Source organism: Gorilla gorilla, chromosome X, assembly GCF_029281585.2.
Source record: "Gorilla gorilla gorilla isolate KB3781 chromosome X, NHGRI_mGorGor1-v2.1_pri, whole genome shotgun sequence".
NCBI classification, from domain to species: domain Eukaryota; kingdom Metazoa; phylum Chordata; class Mammalia; order Primates; family Hominidae; genus Gorilla; species Gorilla gorilla.
The window spans coordinates 27,131,252-27,147,040 of record NC_073247.2 but is presented as its reverse complement, the minus strand read 5'-3'; the positions used below and the strand labels follow the sequence as shown (position 1 = coordinate 27,147,040).

The 15,789-nt window shown below is 42.4% G+C and overlaps 2 protein-coding genes across 11 annotated transcripts in view; one reads left to right on the top strand and one right to left on the bottom strand.

Annotated features, from left to right (window-relative positions):
• The window catches only part of CTPS2 (CTP synthase 2), a 124,531-nt gene that overhangs the window by 46,388 nt on the left and 62,354 nt on the right, over nt 1–15,789 (top strand). The window lies entirely within an intron of this gene.
• S100G (S100 calcium binding protein G) lies at nt 11,684–15,180 on the bottom strand. The gene is made up of 2 exons (XM_019019977.2): nt 15,046–15,180; nt 11,684–11,788 (listed from the first exon to the last, which is right to left on the bottom strand). Exons 1-2 carry the CDS (start codon nt 15,178–15,180, stop codon nt 11,684–11,686), a joined length of 240 nt encoding a protein of 79 aa, XP_018875522.1.

The window sequence follows — 15,789 nt, the reverse complement described above, 5'->3', positions numbered from 1 at the left end:
TGTGCTCACCACTAACAGAGCGAGCTCTGCAAGATGATGGTTGGCTTTCAGTCAGCCTGTTTGCCAGCCACCCATGCACACCCAGTCGTGTCCCTGCTGCTGGGCACCTACTTCTAATGGAGCTCGCGCCTCACAATCGTGATTGGTTTTTTAAACAGCTTTATTGAGATACAATTCATATACCACAAAATTTCGCCATTTAAACTGTATAATCCGGCCAGATGCGGTGGCTCACGCCTGTAATCCCAACACTTTGGGAGGCCTAGGCAGGTCAATCACTTGAGGTCAGGAGTTCAAGACTAGACTGGCCAACAAGTTGAAACCCCATCTCTACTAAAAATACAAAAAATTAGCTGGGCATGGTGGTGCATGCTTGTAATTCCAGCTGCTAGGGAGGCTGACACAGGAAAATTGCTTGAACCCAGGAGGCGTTGGTTGCAGTGAGCTGAGATCGTGCCATTGCGTTCCAGCCTGGGCAACAGAGTGAGACTTTGTCTCAAAAAACAAACAAAAAACTGTATAATCCAATGGTTTTTAGCATATTCACAGATCTGTGCCACTCTCATTACAAGCAATTTTGGGCCATTTTCATTACTCCAAAAAGAAACCCCACATACGTTAGCTGACACCCCCAAGCCTCCTATCTCCACCAGCCCCAGGCAACCATTAGTCTACCTTCTGTCTTCATAGATTTGCCTATTTGAATCATTTAATATAAATGGAATCATCCAATATGTAGCCTTTTGTGACTGGTTGCTTTTACTTAGGAAAATGTTTTCAAAGTCTGTCTATGTTGTAACACGTATCAGTACTTTGTTTCTTTTTATTGCTGATTAATATTTCATTATATGGACATGAAACATTTTATTTATCCATTGATGAACATCTGCATTGTTTCTACTTTTTGGCATTGTGACTAATGCTGCTGTGAACATTCATGTGCAAGTTTTTGTGTGGACATATGTTTTCATTTCACCAGGAGTGGAATTTCTGAGTCATATGGTAATTCTGTGTTTAACCCTTTGAGGAACTGTAGGACTGTTTTCCAAAGTGGCTGCAACATTTTAATTTCCTGCCAGCAACGTATGAGGGTCCTAATTTGTCCATATCCTTGTGAACATTTGTTATTTCTGTATTTTTGATGATAGCCATCCTAGTGGATGTGAAGTGGTGTCTCATCGTGGCTTTGATTTGCAGTTGCCTGATGGCTAAGGATGTTGAGCATCTTTTCATGTATTTATTGGCCACTTGTATGTCTTCTCTGGAGAAAGGTCCATTCACATCCTTTGTCTATTTTAAAATTAGGGTATTTGTATTTTTATTATTGAGTTGTAACAGTTCTTTATATATTCTAGATATAAGTTCCTTATATATAATCTGTGCTATCGACATTTGGGAACACATCATTCTTTGTTGTATGTGGGAGCTTCTGCCCACTAGGTGCCAGTATCACTCCCTAACCCCTGCCCAATTGTGACACTAAAAGTACCTCCAGATATTGTCAAATATCTCTTGGGGGCAGGGGCAGAATTACCCTGGTTGAGAACCACTGGTTTAGAGAAATCTAGTTCTATTTCTGTCCCCTGTAGCCTGTTCAATCCCTTCCCTTATGGCAAGCATTCATTCTTTTTTTTCTTGGTTCATCTTCCCATTTTTTAGATATAAGTAAAGCTGTATGTCTTTGTCATCCACTTCCCTTCTTAGGGAAATGGTAGCATACTCTGCACAGTTTTTTCCTGCCTTGCATTTTTCACTTAACACTGTATGCTGGAGATCACCCCACGGAAGCACATAGAAGCATTCTTCACTCTTTTTTTTATAGCTTGTAACTCAAACCATAATGAACCGTAACTTACCAGTCAGATGGTACTTTTAAGTCTTATGCTCAGAAGGCCTAATACCAATGAAGGGTTCCTTATGAGCCTTTAATATAAACATATTTCCTGACTAATAGCTGAAATGGCTGTGCCAGGAAAACTATGGGTTTTCTTTTCTAAGATATACTTTGGGATAGGAAGTGATTTTACCAGTAGGTGCCACTGTTAGATAGTGTTGGCAAGGTTAATTCTTTGATGATTATTCTTTACTGGGGGTGTGTGTATGTGCGTTAAAAAATTTTTACACATGGCCGGGTGTGGTGGCTCATGCCTGTAATCCCAGCACTTTGGGAGGCCAAGGCGGGCAGATCACAAGATCAGGAGATCAAGACCATCCTGGCTAACATGGTGAAACTTCGTCTCTACTAAAAATATAAAGAAATTAGCCAGGCGTGGTGGCACGCGCCTATAGTCCCAGCTACTTGGGAGGCTGAGGCAGGAGAATGGCGTGAACCCAGGAGGCAGAGCTTCCAGTGAGCCGAGATTGCACCACTGCACTCCAGCCTGGGTGACAAAGCAAGACTCTGCCTCAAAAAAAATGACAAAAAATTTTTTTATACACAGAGTAAAAAAGTTAAGCCCTGCAGAAAAAGGTACAGAACTGTCTCTCCTTTGCCTCCACCTCACTTCAGTTCCCTTCCCCAGTGGCAACTACTTTGATCCATTTCTTTCTTTCTTTTTTTCTTTTTAAAGAGATGGGCTGTCTCACTATGTTGCCCAGGCTGGATATTCACAGGTATGATCATAGCGCATTGCAGCCTCGAACTCCTGAGCTCAAGTTATTTTCCCACCTCAACTTCCCAAGTAGCTGAAACTACAGGAGTTCAGCTGATGCATTTCTTTAGTTATTTCAGAGATTTGTGTGTGTGTTTGTGTGTGTGTGTACCCACTTAGCCACATACGTATGAATATGTATTGTGTTAAAAAAAAATCTTGGCTAGGTGCAGTGTCTCATGCCTGTAATCCCTGCACTTTCGGAGGCTGAGGCGGGAGGACTGCTTGAGTCTTGGAGTTTGAGAGCAGCCTGGGCAACATAGTTATACCTTGCCTCTACAATAAATAAATAAAATTACCTGGGCATGGTGGCATGCACCTATAGTTCTAGCTACTCGGGAGGCTGAGGGGGGAGGATCACTTGTGCCCCAGGGGTTGAGCTGCAGTGAGGTGTGATCGTGCCGCTGCATTCCAGCCTGGGTGACAGAGCGAGACCCTGTCTCAAAACAAAACCAAACAAAACAGCTTTGTAGCATGCTCCAGACACTGTTCCCACCTTGCTTTATATACTGATCATTCCACATCAATGTGCAGGGATGTCTTCGGTGTGCTTGCTCTGCTGTATGCTATATGGCTGCATCCTTATTTATTTAACCAGTCTCCTATTTAGTTTGTGTCCATTATTTTGCTGCTTTAAATTATGCTGCAAATTAGTATCCATGTACATATATCCTTGCACCCACACGCGAACACATCTGCAGGGATAAATTCCTAGAAGGGGAGTTGCTAAGTCAGAGGATGCGTGCATTTTACATTTTGATGGCTCCTATACACATAAGTGAGATGAGAACAATAAAAGCTAATTGCTATTGAACGTCTTTATGGCCTGCAATCAGTTTGTTGGAGAAAAATAGCCTTAAGAGCTAGCACTTGTATCGATGTGAGAAGTCTTATTAAAAAAAAAAAAAGACTAAGGAGATAGAATCATAAGGCAGCAAGAACCATGAAGCCTGCAGAGTTACTTAAGCTTGAGCAAATAACAGTTACTTTGTGGGGACTGGTCATTCTGGCTCTTCTAGCTAGGAAAGTAAACAATTTGGAAACCAGGAGCCTTCTATAGGGAATATTTACTCCTAAAATCTGTTCATAGGTCATCATGACCCTCCTTTGGCATGCATGATTAGTGCTATGGCTGATGATGAAATCAACAGAGACACTGGCATCCAGAACAGTTCCAAGAGAAAGTGTCTGTTATACACATAAAAAGAGAAACAGATTTTTCCCTAAGGCTTAAGGTAGACTCTTTCTGTGTCTCAGAGTGCCCAGGAGAGAATGAGTAAAATTTATTTTATTGTGTCATTTCTCTGCTTAATCCACAAGGTGAAATTGAAGGCTCTGGGACTTTGCAGAATATTTAGGGTTCTATAGCAACTCTGGTTTTTTGCCCTGCTTCAAAGTAGTCTCAGCTGCCTTCTAGATGGTACATAACCAGGAGCGTAGCTGTTGCTGACTTACATTCTAACCCTATATCAATCACATGGCTGCTGCTGACATCCTTGACCTTGAATTTGGCTTCGGATCTCTCCAGTACATCTGTAGTGTAGTTCACAGCACTTTGGACTTTATATTTTGAATATTTTCAGCTTTTGAGGCATATATATACATATATATATATATATATATATATATAAATGAACAATCTCAATCTAATGTGTAGGCATGTGAATGTGCTTAACTCTAAGCATTTCTTTTCTGTTTGTTGAAAAAGGTAACTAAAAATTCTAAATTTACATAAGATATTACACCCTGAAGACAAAATTCATGTTCCACCTTCAAAAGACACCAGCACACACATGCACACTTGGACGGTGGTATGGGAAAGGAACAGGGAGAAATTCAAAGCATTTTAACGAGATGCAAATGGATATTTGAGATTTTGGTATCTGATATTATTTCAGTTTTCATTATTTATCATAGGTATGACATCATTTATCCCTTTTTGATCCAGGAATTTTCAGGGTTAAGTGAATTTTACATCTACCATAGTAGATTTGTGAAACAGTCACATAATTAAAAGCTGATTTGGGTGAAAGTTGATTTTTGTTATACATTAAGTATAATTGATTAACGCATAACATTTTCCTGCCTTTAGTTGAAGCCCTGTTTAAAATATTTTCCTCATCTGTATTATTTTTCAACAACTTCATGTGGAATGCAAATTAAGAGGTATTGAAAAAAACCCAGATGGCCCACTTAGAATTATCTTTTAGGCAATTTTGATTACTTTGAGGATTTTCTTGCATTTAGAGTGTTGAAGTAAGCATCTCCTGACTATTACAAAGATCATATAGAAATCACTTGGAGGTTAGTTAGGGCTAAAAATCCTTTTTCCCATAAAAGTAGTCATTAGGAATACAGCTATAGGCCAGGTGTGGTGGCTCACACCTGTAATCCCAGCACTTTGGGAGGCTGAGGCCGGTGGATCGCCGGAGGTCAGGAGTTTGAGACCAGCCTGGCCAACATAGTGAAACCCCGTCTCTACTAAAAATACAAAAAATTAGCTGAGCGTGGTGGCGGGTGCCTGTAATCCCAGCTACTGGGAGGCTGAGGCAGGAGAATCACTCGAACCCGGGAGGTGGAGGTTGCAGTGAGACAAGAGCACGCCATTGCACTCCAGCCTGGGCAACAAGAGTGAAACTCTGTCTCAAAGAAAAAAAAATGCAGCTATAATATGGGTTAAATAGCTTTTTACAGACCACTCTGGGAGCCTAATACTCCTTTGATACTGTCTCTGTGGGGATAGTAGGTTTAGAGTTGACATCAGACTGTTGGCTGAAGTAACTTTTTTCTACTCAGAGAAAGAAAAGTTCTTGCCTGGGTACGGTGGCTCACACCTGTAATCTAAGCACTTTGGGCAGCCAAGGTGAGAGGATTGCTTAAGCCCAGGAGTTCAAGACCAGCCTGGTCAACATGGTGATACCTCGTGTCTACAAAAAAATAAAAAAGTAATCCTGGCACTTTGGGAGGCTGAGGCAGGTGGATCACGAGGTCAGGAGATTGAGACCATCCTGGCCAACTTGGTGAAACCCTGTCTCTACTAAAAACAAAAAAATTAGCTGCGCATGGTGGCACATGCCTGTAGTCCCAGATACTCAGGAGGCTGAGGCAGGGGAATCGCTTGAACCCGGGAGGTGGAGGTTGCAGTGAGCTGAGATTGCGTCACTGCACTCCAGCCTGGTGACAGAGCAAGACTCTGTCTCAAAAAATAATAAATAAATAATAAAAAATAAATTAAAAAGTTAGCTGGGTGTGGTGGTGTGTACCTGTAGTCCCAGCTACTGAGGATGCTGAGATGGGAGGATCACCTGAGCCTGAGGAGGTCGAGGCTGCAGTGAGCCATGATCATGCCAGTGCACTCCAGCCTGGGTGACAGAGTGAGACCCTGTCTAAAAAAAGAAAGAAAGAAAGAAAAATTCTCCTGAAAGGGAACCCTTAAACACTCTTGGTGGGAATCTAAATTGGCATTACTATTACAGAAAATAGTGTGGAGGTGCCTCAAAAAATTAAAAATAGAACTACCATATGATCCACTTATCCCACTACTGGGTATATATCCAAAAGATATGAAATTATTGTGTTCAAGAGGTATCTGCACTCATGTTTGTTGCAGCATTATTCATAATAGCCAAGATACAGAATCAACCTAAGTGTTCACTGATAGATGAATAGATAAAGAAAATGGAAAATGTGGGGTGTGTGGGAGAAATGGGGAGATGTTGGTCGAAGGGCACAAACTTGCAGTTATAAGATGAGTAAGTTCTGGAGATCTAATGTACAGCATGGGGACCATAGTTAATAATACTGTAATCCCAGCACTTTGGGAGGCTGAAATTTGCTTAGAGAGTAGATCTTCATTGCTCTCATCACACACACACAACAGTAACTACGTGAAGTGATGAATATGTTAGCTTGCTCGTGGTAATCATTCCACAGTGTATACACAGATGAAAACATCTTGTTGTACACCTTGAATATATACAATTTTTTTTTTTTTTTGGTCATTCTGTGACTCCTACACCTTCTTACTCCCTTTGTGACCTTGGGTGGACTCAGCATGGTGACCAAAGACTTTCATGATCTGAAGCGGGTGTGCCCTCTTCATTCCTCATACTTGACATTCCACCCCAAACATGGTGTACACATTCTTTAAACAGCCTTGCATTTGGGCATGATGTGTTTGCTTGGGCTGTTTTCTCTCTTTCTGAATGCCCACTGCTGCCCCCTTCCTGCATGCTCCCCTCAAGGTTCTTTCTACAGAGCCCAGTTGAAATGCTACTTTTTTGATGAATCCTTCCCCTGACCTGGTCCCAAACTTACTGACTTAGAATCTCAGAGGTCTGGAAATTTGTGTCTCTCATGGCATCTTGTATAGTGCCTTGCCCATAATAAGTACTTTATATATGTTGGAGTTGAAATAGATAATGTATATTAACTCTGCGAGGGGCTAATTGATACCTAGAATGAACACAGGCTAAAATGAGAAGCTAGCATGAGCTAGATATCAGAACTGAACAAAACACACACCACAAATAGTAAAAACTCAAACCATAGACTAATGTTGGTTGGGAATGAAGATGTGAAAAATCTCAAATAAAATATTCGAACATCCAATTTAATAGCATTAAAGAATGATCATGACTGAGTAGTGTGTTTATCCTGGGAATTAAATTAACACATTATATTGATTGAACAAAAGAGAGAGACTGTGTAGCGCCATACATGCTCAACATCGAAACCTGGTGCTCAGTCTCATAATGAACTAGGAAGACACCAGTACTTCTTAAACAAGAAGAATATCTTCCACAAAGCAGTAGCCAACAGTAAAGTTCATGGTGAAATAGTAAGGGATTCTTATTACAACCAGCAACAAATAAAAAATGTGCACCATCGTGAACAAAACAGTTGTTAAAATGAGACCAGCAAATGCTCTCTGGGAAGTGAAGCTGGCGTTCTCCTTCCTGCCTGTAGAGTTATGAATCCATACAACCTTTTGGGAAATCAGTTAGGTGGTCTGTTTGACAAACCATACAAATATCCATACCCTCTGACTCAGACATTTACTTATCAGAAATTCTCCTAAGGAAATCAGACATGTTGACAGAAATATGAATAGGTACTCATTACATTTAGAAGAATTAGAAATGACAACAGTCTACTCATCATAACATTTGGAAGAATTGGAAATGACAGCAATCTAAATGCCCCACAATGGGGAAATAGTTAAGATTATTATGGGGTATCTGTACAGTGGAATGTAATGAGTCATGAGAAATGTTTAAGAGTTTTAATACCATGAGAATGCTCTTGTGTTGAATTAGAATGATACAAATTGTATTTAAACGGTCCCTCAACTGTTTATAAAAATCTCCTCTGTTTCTTGGTGGGTTAGAAATCACCTTTTTTTTTTTTTGAGATAGGGCCTTGCTCTGTCACCTAGGCTGGACTGGAGTGCAATGGCACAATCTTGGCTCACTGCAACCTCTGCCTCCCGGACTCAGATAATCCTCCTGCCTCAGCCTCCTGAGTAACTGGGATTGTAGGTGTGCCCCACTATGCCTGGCTAATTTTTGTATTTTTTGTAGAGACAGGGTTTCGCCATGCTGCCCAGGCTAGTCTTGAACTATTAGACTCAAGCGATCCACCTGCCTCAGCCTCCCAAAGTGGTGGGATTACAGGCGTGAGCCACTGTGCCCGGCCACCTTTCTATTTTTCTGGTTAACTTTCTAAGTGTTTGAAATGGCTTCCAATGAATTTCATTTTATTATTGGGGGAAACTTCCATACTTATTTTCTTTCTTCCCAAATCTCCACAAGTATACTCTCCTCCCAAAATTTAGATAGTTGTATTTTTCTGATTATTCCAAATAAGAGTGCTGAGAGGCTAATCACAAAGAGCAGCAGGCAGAGATTTACAAAGTGTTCTCTTACTATTGAACATTTTCATTTATTCTTTTTGATAGGACACACATCCATATGGCTCAGAAATCAAAATGTCCAAGAATTTGTCAAGTGAATAGTGGCTCTCTTATTCCTGCCCCCCCATCTGCCCAGTCCTCTTGAAGCACGTAACCAATGATAATAGTTTCTACTGTGCACTTGCAGAGATTTTCCAGGAAATTTCAAGCACCTTGCCTTCCAAGTCACTATATACCAGCTACTCATCTCGTGCCCAGTTCACTTTGGTCACCCTGTCCCCACCATCCCTGTGCTTACATCAACCGGTACTTCTCTCTCTCTGAGCTCAAACACCCCAGAGAGAAGCCTGGCCCTGCCCAGCCTTTTATGGGTAGATGAGGTGGGAGCGTGGGTACGTGTTCCTTTGCCCACCTCGGAGAGTCATCCAGCTTCTGGAAAAATGACAGCAGCCAACTTGACAGAAGAACCCAGCATACACATTCAAGTTCATTAGATTAAAAAAAAAAAAAAAAAAAAGGCCGGGCGTGGTGGCTCATGCCTGTAATCCCAGCACTTTGGGAGACGAAGGTGGGTGGATTGCTTGAGCCCACGAGTTTGAGACCAGCCTGGGCAACACAGGAAGACCCCTGTTTCTACAAAAAGTAAAAAAATAAAATTAGCCAGTCATGGTGGCACATGCCTGTAGTCCCAGCTTCTTGGGAGACTGAGGTGGGAGGATCACTTGAGCCCAGGAGGTCAAGACTGCAGTGAGCCCTGAAAGTGCCAATGCACTCCAGCCTGGGCTACCGAGCAAGACCCTATCTCAAAAACAAAACAACAACAAACAAAAAAATACAAAAAACCCCTGAAACTAAAAATAAGTCAAAGGCAGTACTTTGCAGGCAGTGATTTTCAGCTTGAGGGTAGAGCCATATAGCAGAATCTTGGAGAGGGCTTATGTAGTTTGGAACGCCTTCAGTATCATCATTTTCTACACTTTGAAAGTGGAAATGGGCCGGGCATGGTGGCTCACGCCTGTAATCCCAGCACTTTGGGAGGCCGAGACGAGCGGATCACAAGGTCAGGAGATCGAGACCATCCTGGCTAACACAGTGAAACCCTGTCTCTACTAAAAATACAAAAAGAAAAATTAGCCGGGCGTGGTGGCAGGCACCTGTAGTCCCAGCTACTCGGGAGGCTGAGGCAGGAGAATGCCGTGAACCCGGAAGGCAGAGCTTGCAGTGAGCCGAGATGGCGCCACTGCACTCCAGCCTGGGCGACAGAGCGAGACTTCGTCTCAAAAAAAAAAAAAAAAAAGGAAAGTGGAAATGATCCCATATCTTTCTGATGTTAACTACAGAAAGTATAGTGTGGCAGTCTGGGCTCTAGAGCGCAAGGTAAAAATAATAAATGGCTTGAAGAACATTGTTCAAAGGCATATCACGTACAATTGGGTTTTTGATGGGGAGGGCAGCAGTGGGGTTAAAAAAAATCTTCATGTCTAAAGCACAGATATGCGCACAGCACATAAACAGATGCACAAGACATCTCTGGAGTTAAAATTTCCTGGGGGGTGGCGATTAGAAACAAGTGTTTAACAAGGCTCCTTAGGAGGTTGATAATGGCTTAAGAAAGGTTGAGAGAGGCCGGGTGCGACCTGTAATCCTAGCACTTTGGGAGGCTGAGGCGGGTGAATCACCTGAGATTGGGAGTTTAAGACCAGCCTGGCCAACATGGTGAAACCCCGTCTCTACTAAAAATACAAAAATTAGCTGGATGTGGGGGTGCACACCTGTAATCCCAGCTACTTAGGAGGCTGAGGCAGGAGAATTGCTTGAGCCTGGGAAGCGGAGGTTGCAGTGAGCCAAGATCGTGCCACTGCACTCCAGCCTGGGCGACAGAGCAAGACTCTGTCTCAAAGAAAAAAAAGAAAAAGAAAAAAAGAAAGGTTGAGAGACACTGTTCAAAGGCAATGGGACCCAATACTGATACTTTGATACTTCATGGGTGTTTTGCGGAGGAGAGTTGCGAGGATAAAGAAGAAATAAAAATCTAGCTTCCGGGGCACTGCTGTGACCAGGCTATTAGGGTCAGCTTGAGCCATTGGTAACTTGGACAAACTTGAACGTTAACATTTGAACTCTTATCTGGTAAGGGGTAGCAGAAAGTTCCCTTCCCTCCTCTGCACTTCTTGCCTCCATATTCCGCACTGTCGTCACTTCACCCCCTGCATCCCCTAGCTGGACGCAAAAAGTGGAACTTGAACTTGAGGGCTGGCTGTTTTCTCAGAATACAGGATGCCAAGAGTTGAGAGGGCCCAAGGTCTTCCTGTGATCTTTTATATTACACGTCACATGCCAGTACCATGGCATTAGGCTGGTAGACCCGAGGCCACCCGGTCAGTGATGAGTGGGGCCGCCTCTAGGTCCTGTGTTCCTTCTGTTCCCCATTGAGGGTCATTCATTAAGAAAGCACAGCGAGTGCTGGGAGATAGCATGACGTCAAGTGTCTGTTTGTGAAGTGTTTTTCTTGCTCGCTAGTGGATAGTGTGAGATCAGAGTGGAAATTGGAGATGACCTGAGCACTGAGGAGTTAAGGAAGGAGAGCAAGCAACAGGGTGATTCTGGTGGAAAAGTGGAGCAAGGGAGTTGGTTTGGCATTTCTGGATTCTTTTCAGGTCTCCCACACCATCTTTGTAGTTTTCGGCAGGATCACAGAGCTATCTTGGCCCTCACATTTTATTTATTTATTTTTATTTTGTTTTATTTTTATACAGGGTCTCCCTCTGTGGTCCAGGCTGGAGTGCAGTGGCGTGATCATGTCTCACTGCAACCTTGACCTCCGGGGCTCAAGTGTTCTTCCTGCCTCAGCCTCCCTCTCTCTCTCTCTCTCTTTTAAATCTATAGAATTAGTTGAATCAGACTAAGGTTACTTTCAAGTCTATTATGTTATGAGGGTCAGTACTTAACAAAGTAAGGTATGTCTAATAATTTCTTTATTAATAATAACTGAACCTCACAGCCAGGTTATTATAATTGCAAAGAATTAAACCAGAGACTTTGGGGGATTCCACATAGGATAAGACCACAGCACAGGCGCTCTTCCTCCAGTGCTCAAGGTTCTATTTTGTTTTCTCCTTCACTGGGATATCTTTTTTACTAATACTTGGAATTCTTCAAAACTAACTTCTCCATCTCCATTCTTGTCCAGTTCTTGAAAGAGATCATCTAGGGTGTTTGGACCCTGTTTTACGTAAAAAAGGATGGGAGAAGGGAGGGGGGAAAAAATGAATCAGTTACTGCCACACATTCTCAGAAATTAGAGGCCTTGGGGTCTGTGTGCCAAGAAGGCAGCCCAGGTTTCCAGTGACATGCATCTAATAGCTAACAGAGAGAAACCAGCTTTAGCTGTTGTATTGCTCCGTGTCATAGAACTGGCTACCTTTTTGTACTCCATATCACACATCTGTTATTTTAATACAATGCGTATTTTAATACAGTTGTTTTCTTATGCGATCTTGGGTCTTTTTCTTTATGCCCCTAAAAACATTCTTCTGAGAAGGGATCTGTGGGCTTCACTGGATTGCCCACGGCACACAAACAGTTGAGGACCCCTGCCCCAAGGTTTTCCTGGAAGCTGGGTTTGTCTCCTGCTCCAGGGCTAGGGCTGACATATTACATGAGGCAGCAGGCTGGGAGGGCTCCTTCTGTAATCCTTCCGACCATCCTATGAGGGAGATCTACTTTACAGGTGGGGAAACAGGCTCAGAGACAGGCAGTCACTTACTTGAGTGTCCACAGCTGGTTAACAGAGGGGTTGGGGTCCACACATTGACTCCAGAGCTCAACCCCTTAACTAACCACCGCCCAGTTTTTCCCAAACGTTGAGCTATGCAAAATGACTTTGGCTCAATGGTTCCCATGCTTTAGCATGCATCAGAATCACACGATGGGCTTGCTGACCTTAGTAAATACAGACTGCCAGCCCCACCTCCAGAGTTTCTGATTCACTAGGCCTGGGGTGGGGCCCGAGAATCTGTACACAAGGTCTTGCTCTGTCACCCAGGCTGGAGTGCAGTGGCATGATCACAGCCCACTGCAGCTTCCACCTCCTGGGCTCAAATGATCCTCCTGCCTCAGCCTCCCGAGTAGCTGGGACTAAAGGCATGTGCCACCACACCCGGCTAATTTTTTAAAATTTTTAATAGAGACAAGGTCTTGCTGTGTTGTTCAAGCTGGAGAATCTATATTTTCAACAGCTTCCCAGGTGGTGCCAGTGCTGCTGCTCTGGGACCACACTTGGAGAACCACTGCTTGAGATGTCGTGTGAGATCGTGTGCAGGCTTTTTGACTACTGAACTTCCTGCAGTGTCTTAAGTGGACTTAATTTTTGTCTCTACCATAAAACTCTAATCTTAAAGCCATTACTACTTGGACTTTCAGGTAGGAGTCTATCTGTGCAAAATACTACTTAGAAAACCGATTGAAATAACAGTTCAGTTTGTCAGTTTCAAATTAGACTATATTACATATATATGTATATATAAATTGTGGTAAAAAACACATAACATTGAATTTATGCTCTTAATGATTTTTAAGCATACAGTTCAGTAGTGCTAAGTAGATTCACAATTTTGTGCAACACATCTCTATGGAAGATATATTTTAACTCCTAAGATTCCTACAAAAACACTTAGCACTTTGCTTTAATTACAAGACCAAACTGCAAGTTACTTATTCAGCCTTTGATTTATGAATATGAAACACTGTTTTCCTGAAGCCTTTACTAGGTTCTAAACCATACATGGTGATGATATATGTAAACAGAGTATGGCGGAAAACCTTAGTAATGGAAACCTTATGGAAATATAATCAGGTACATGTAAGTAGACTTTCAGAACTTACCATTAGTCTTCCTACCTCGTTCCAGGTTATGTCTTACTTACTTTTTGTAGGAAAGACATAAAGTATAGAAAAAGTTACCCGTGTTACCTTTTGAAACAACTTGTTTGAATACATGGCCTAGGCTTTCCTGTTAGATGATTATTTTTCTTCCTTTTAGAAAAAATAAAGGGTTTTTTAAAATTTTAAATTTTTTCACTAACTTGTTTTGCTGTTTAATTAAAAAGTCCCTTTTTCTGCTAGTGACTTTAACTGTTTTTACAAATTCTTCTATATTTCAACTATGAGAAAATGAGAAAATATCAGATTATGGGGTCATTGAATTCAGCTTTTTTCTTTTTTAGTATTAAAAACAGAAATCTTTCCAATTGTCATATTGGCAGAAGGGACATTTCTGGTTAAAATCTGGAGAGCTGGTTAAAATATTTGAAGAAATGTTCTTTCCTGAAGTTAGAGCTAAATAGTGACTGGGTCATAGAAAACAATTGCATAGTCACTTCTGTTGTGAAGATGGTTTTTAATTGCAAAATGACAATGACTCTCTCCTTTGAGTCCTCTGCTTGACTAGGCCTGACCTTGGGCTTCCCTCTCTGTCCTTGTATCTGACTATCCTTAATATTTGATCACCTAGCCTGCCTTCAGCTAGAATCCTATCAAGGCAATTTAGCCAGAAACTCCTTATCCTGGATATTTCCTTGGTAATTTTCCATCCACTGGCACCCCATCCTGCTCCATGGTCATAAACCCCCACTTATCCTTTTTGGAGTTGAGCCCAATCTCTCTCCCCATGGCAAGAACCCGTTTCAGTGGTCCCTATATGGATCGCCATGGCCCTCTGGAGTAAGCTGCCTTACCATCCTTAGCAAGTGTCCTGAGTCAGCTTTTTCTTTAGCAAAAGGAAAGACAGTACTGTATATTGGAGTGAGGAGGATCAGCTCTTCTCTGTACTCTGTTGCCTTGAATGCATTTTGATTTTGACAACTCTGGGGTGATTTTGATGTGAAACTTTATGGCCCAGGAAGTTTAGTTCTTTCTTGAAAGTTGTTTAGAAATGCATGGTTGCCTCATTAACACAAATTTAAGTGATGAACACAAATTTAAATGCTTTTGAAATATAAATGAGTGCTGACAAGGCAATTTGTCAGTGGGTTTTCCTAACAGACTGCTAAGTAAGTGTTGGTCTTGTTGAGGGATTTTACATATACAAATGAAGCCTGTCCAAGGCCAGCTAACACTATTTTGCAGTCCTCTTTGTTTTCCTAAAGCCTGGCACAGAAGTACTGAATCCATGCTGAAGGCCTTAGTGGGTTTGCTTGGTGACTTGTGGGTCTTCCAGGCATAGCTTGGCATTGCTTCCATTTATTATGGCTAGTCCTGCAGAGTCCTGTGCTGAGGCTGCAGGAGGGATAGAAGGCTTGGCCCTTGTTTTCTGAGAGCTTGCCTTCTGAAATGTGGCCTGACTTAAGGGGAAGAAACCCCACCTGCATGTGTCCTCCCTCAAGCGACGGTCCCTATAAGGCTCTACCGGAGTCCTCTCCCCTCCCTCCCTCCCCTCCCACCATCAGTCCCATTAAGCGGGCTCTGCGGATGGCCACTTACTTTGAGTAAACTGGGGAATTCAGCCTGAATCAATAGCTTCAGTTCATCCTTTGACAACTGGTCTGGATCACCTTCTTTGGCTGCATATTTTTCAAAAATCCTCTTCAGTTCCTCAGGAGACTTTTTAGTACTCATTCTGGTGTCCTATAAATTGGGAAGAAAATAAACTTACCAAAAAGCTGAAGTAGAGTTTTGTGCTGAGGGTTGTCTGCAGGATTTTAGTGCCATTGGGCCATTTCCTTGGCATAAATGGGGAAGAATAAGGAAAAGAGAATGTCGGGGTCGGAATGGCACCAGTAACTACTAACATGTTTTAAAAATAAGCATCTTAGGCCAGGCACGGTAGCTCATGCCTGTAATCCCAGCACTTTGGGAGGCCAAGGAGGGTGGATCACTTGAAGTCAGGAGTTCGAGACTGTGGAAGCCTGGCCAACATGGTGAGACCCTGTCTCTATACAAAAATTAGCCAGGCGTGGTGGTGCGTGCCTATAGTCCCAGCTACTTGGAAGACTGAGGCAGGAGAATCGCTTGAACCCGGGAGGCGGAGGTTGCAGTGAGTGCGATGCCACTGCACTCCAGCCTGGGCGACAGAGCGAGCCTCCGCTGCAACAACAACAACAAAAAGACATCTTAGATAGTATGTTAAATGTCTGTTCTTAGAGTACATCTGTTAGGAGATGGTCCCTGGAGCCAAACACTTTTATTAGTAATTAATGACATTCTACACTTTTTATGTACCTGATC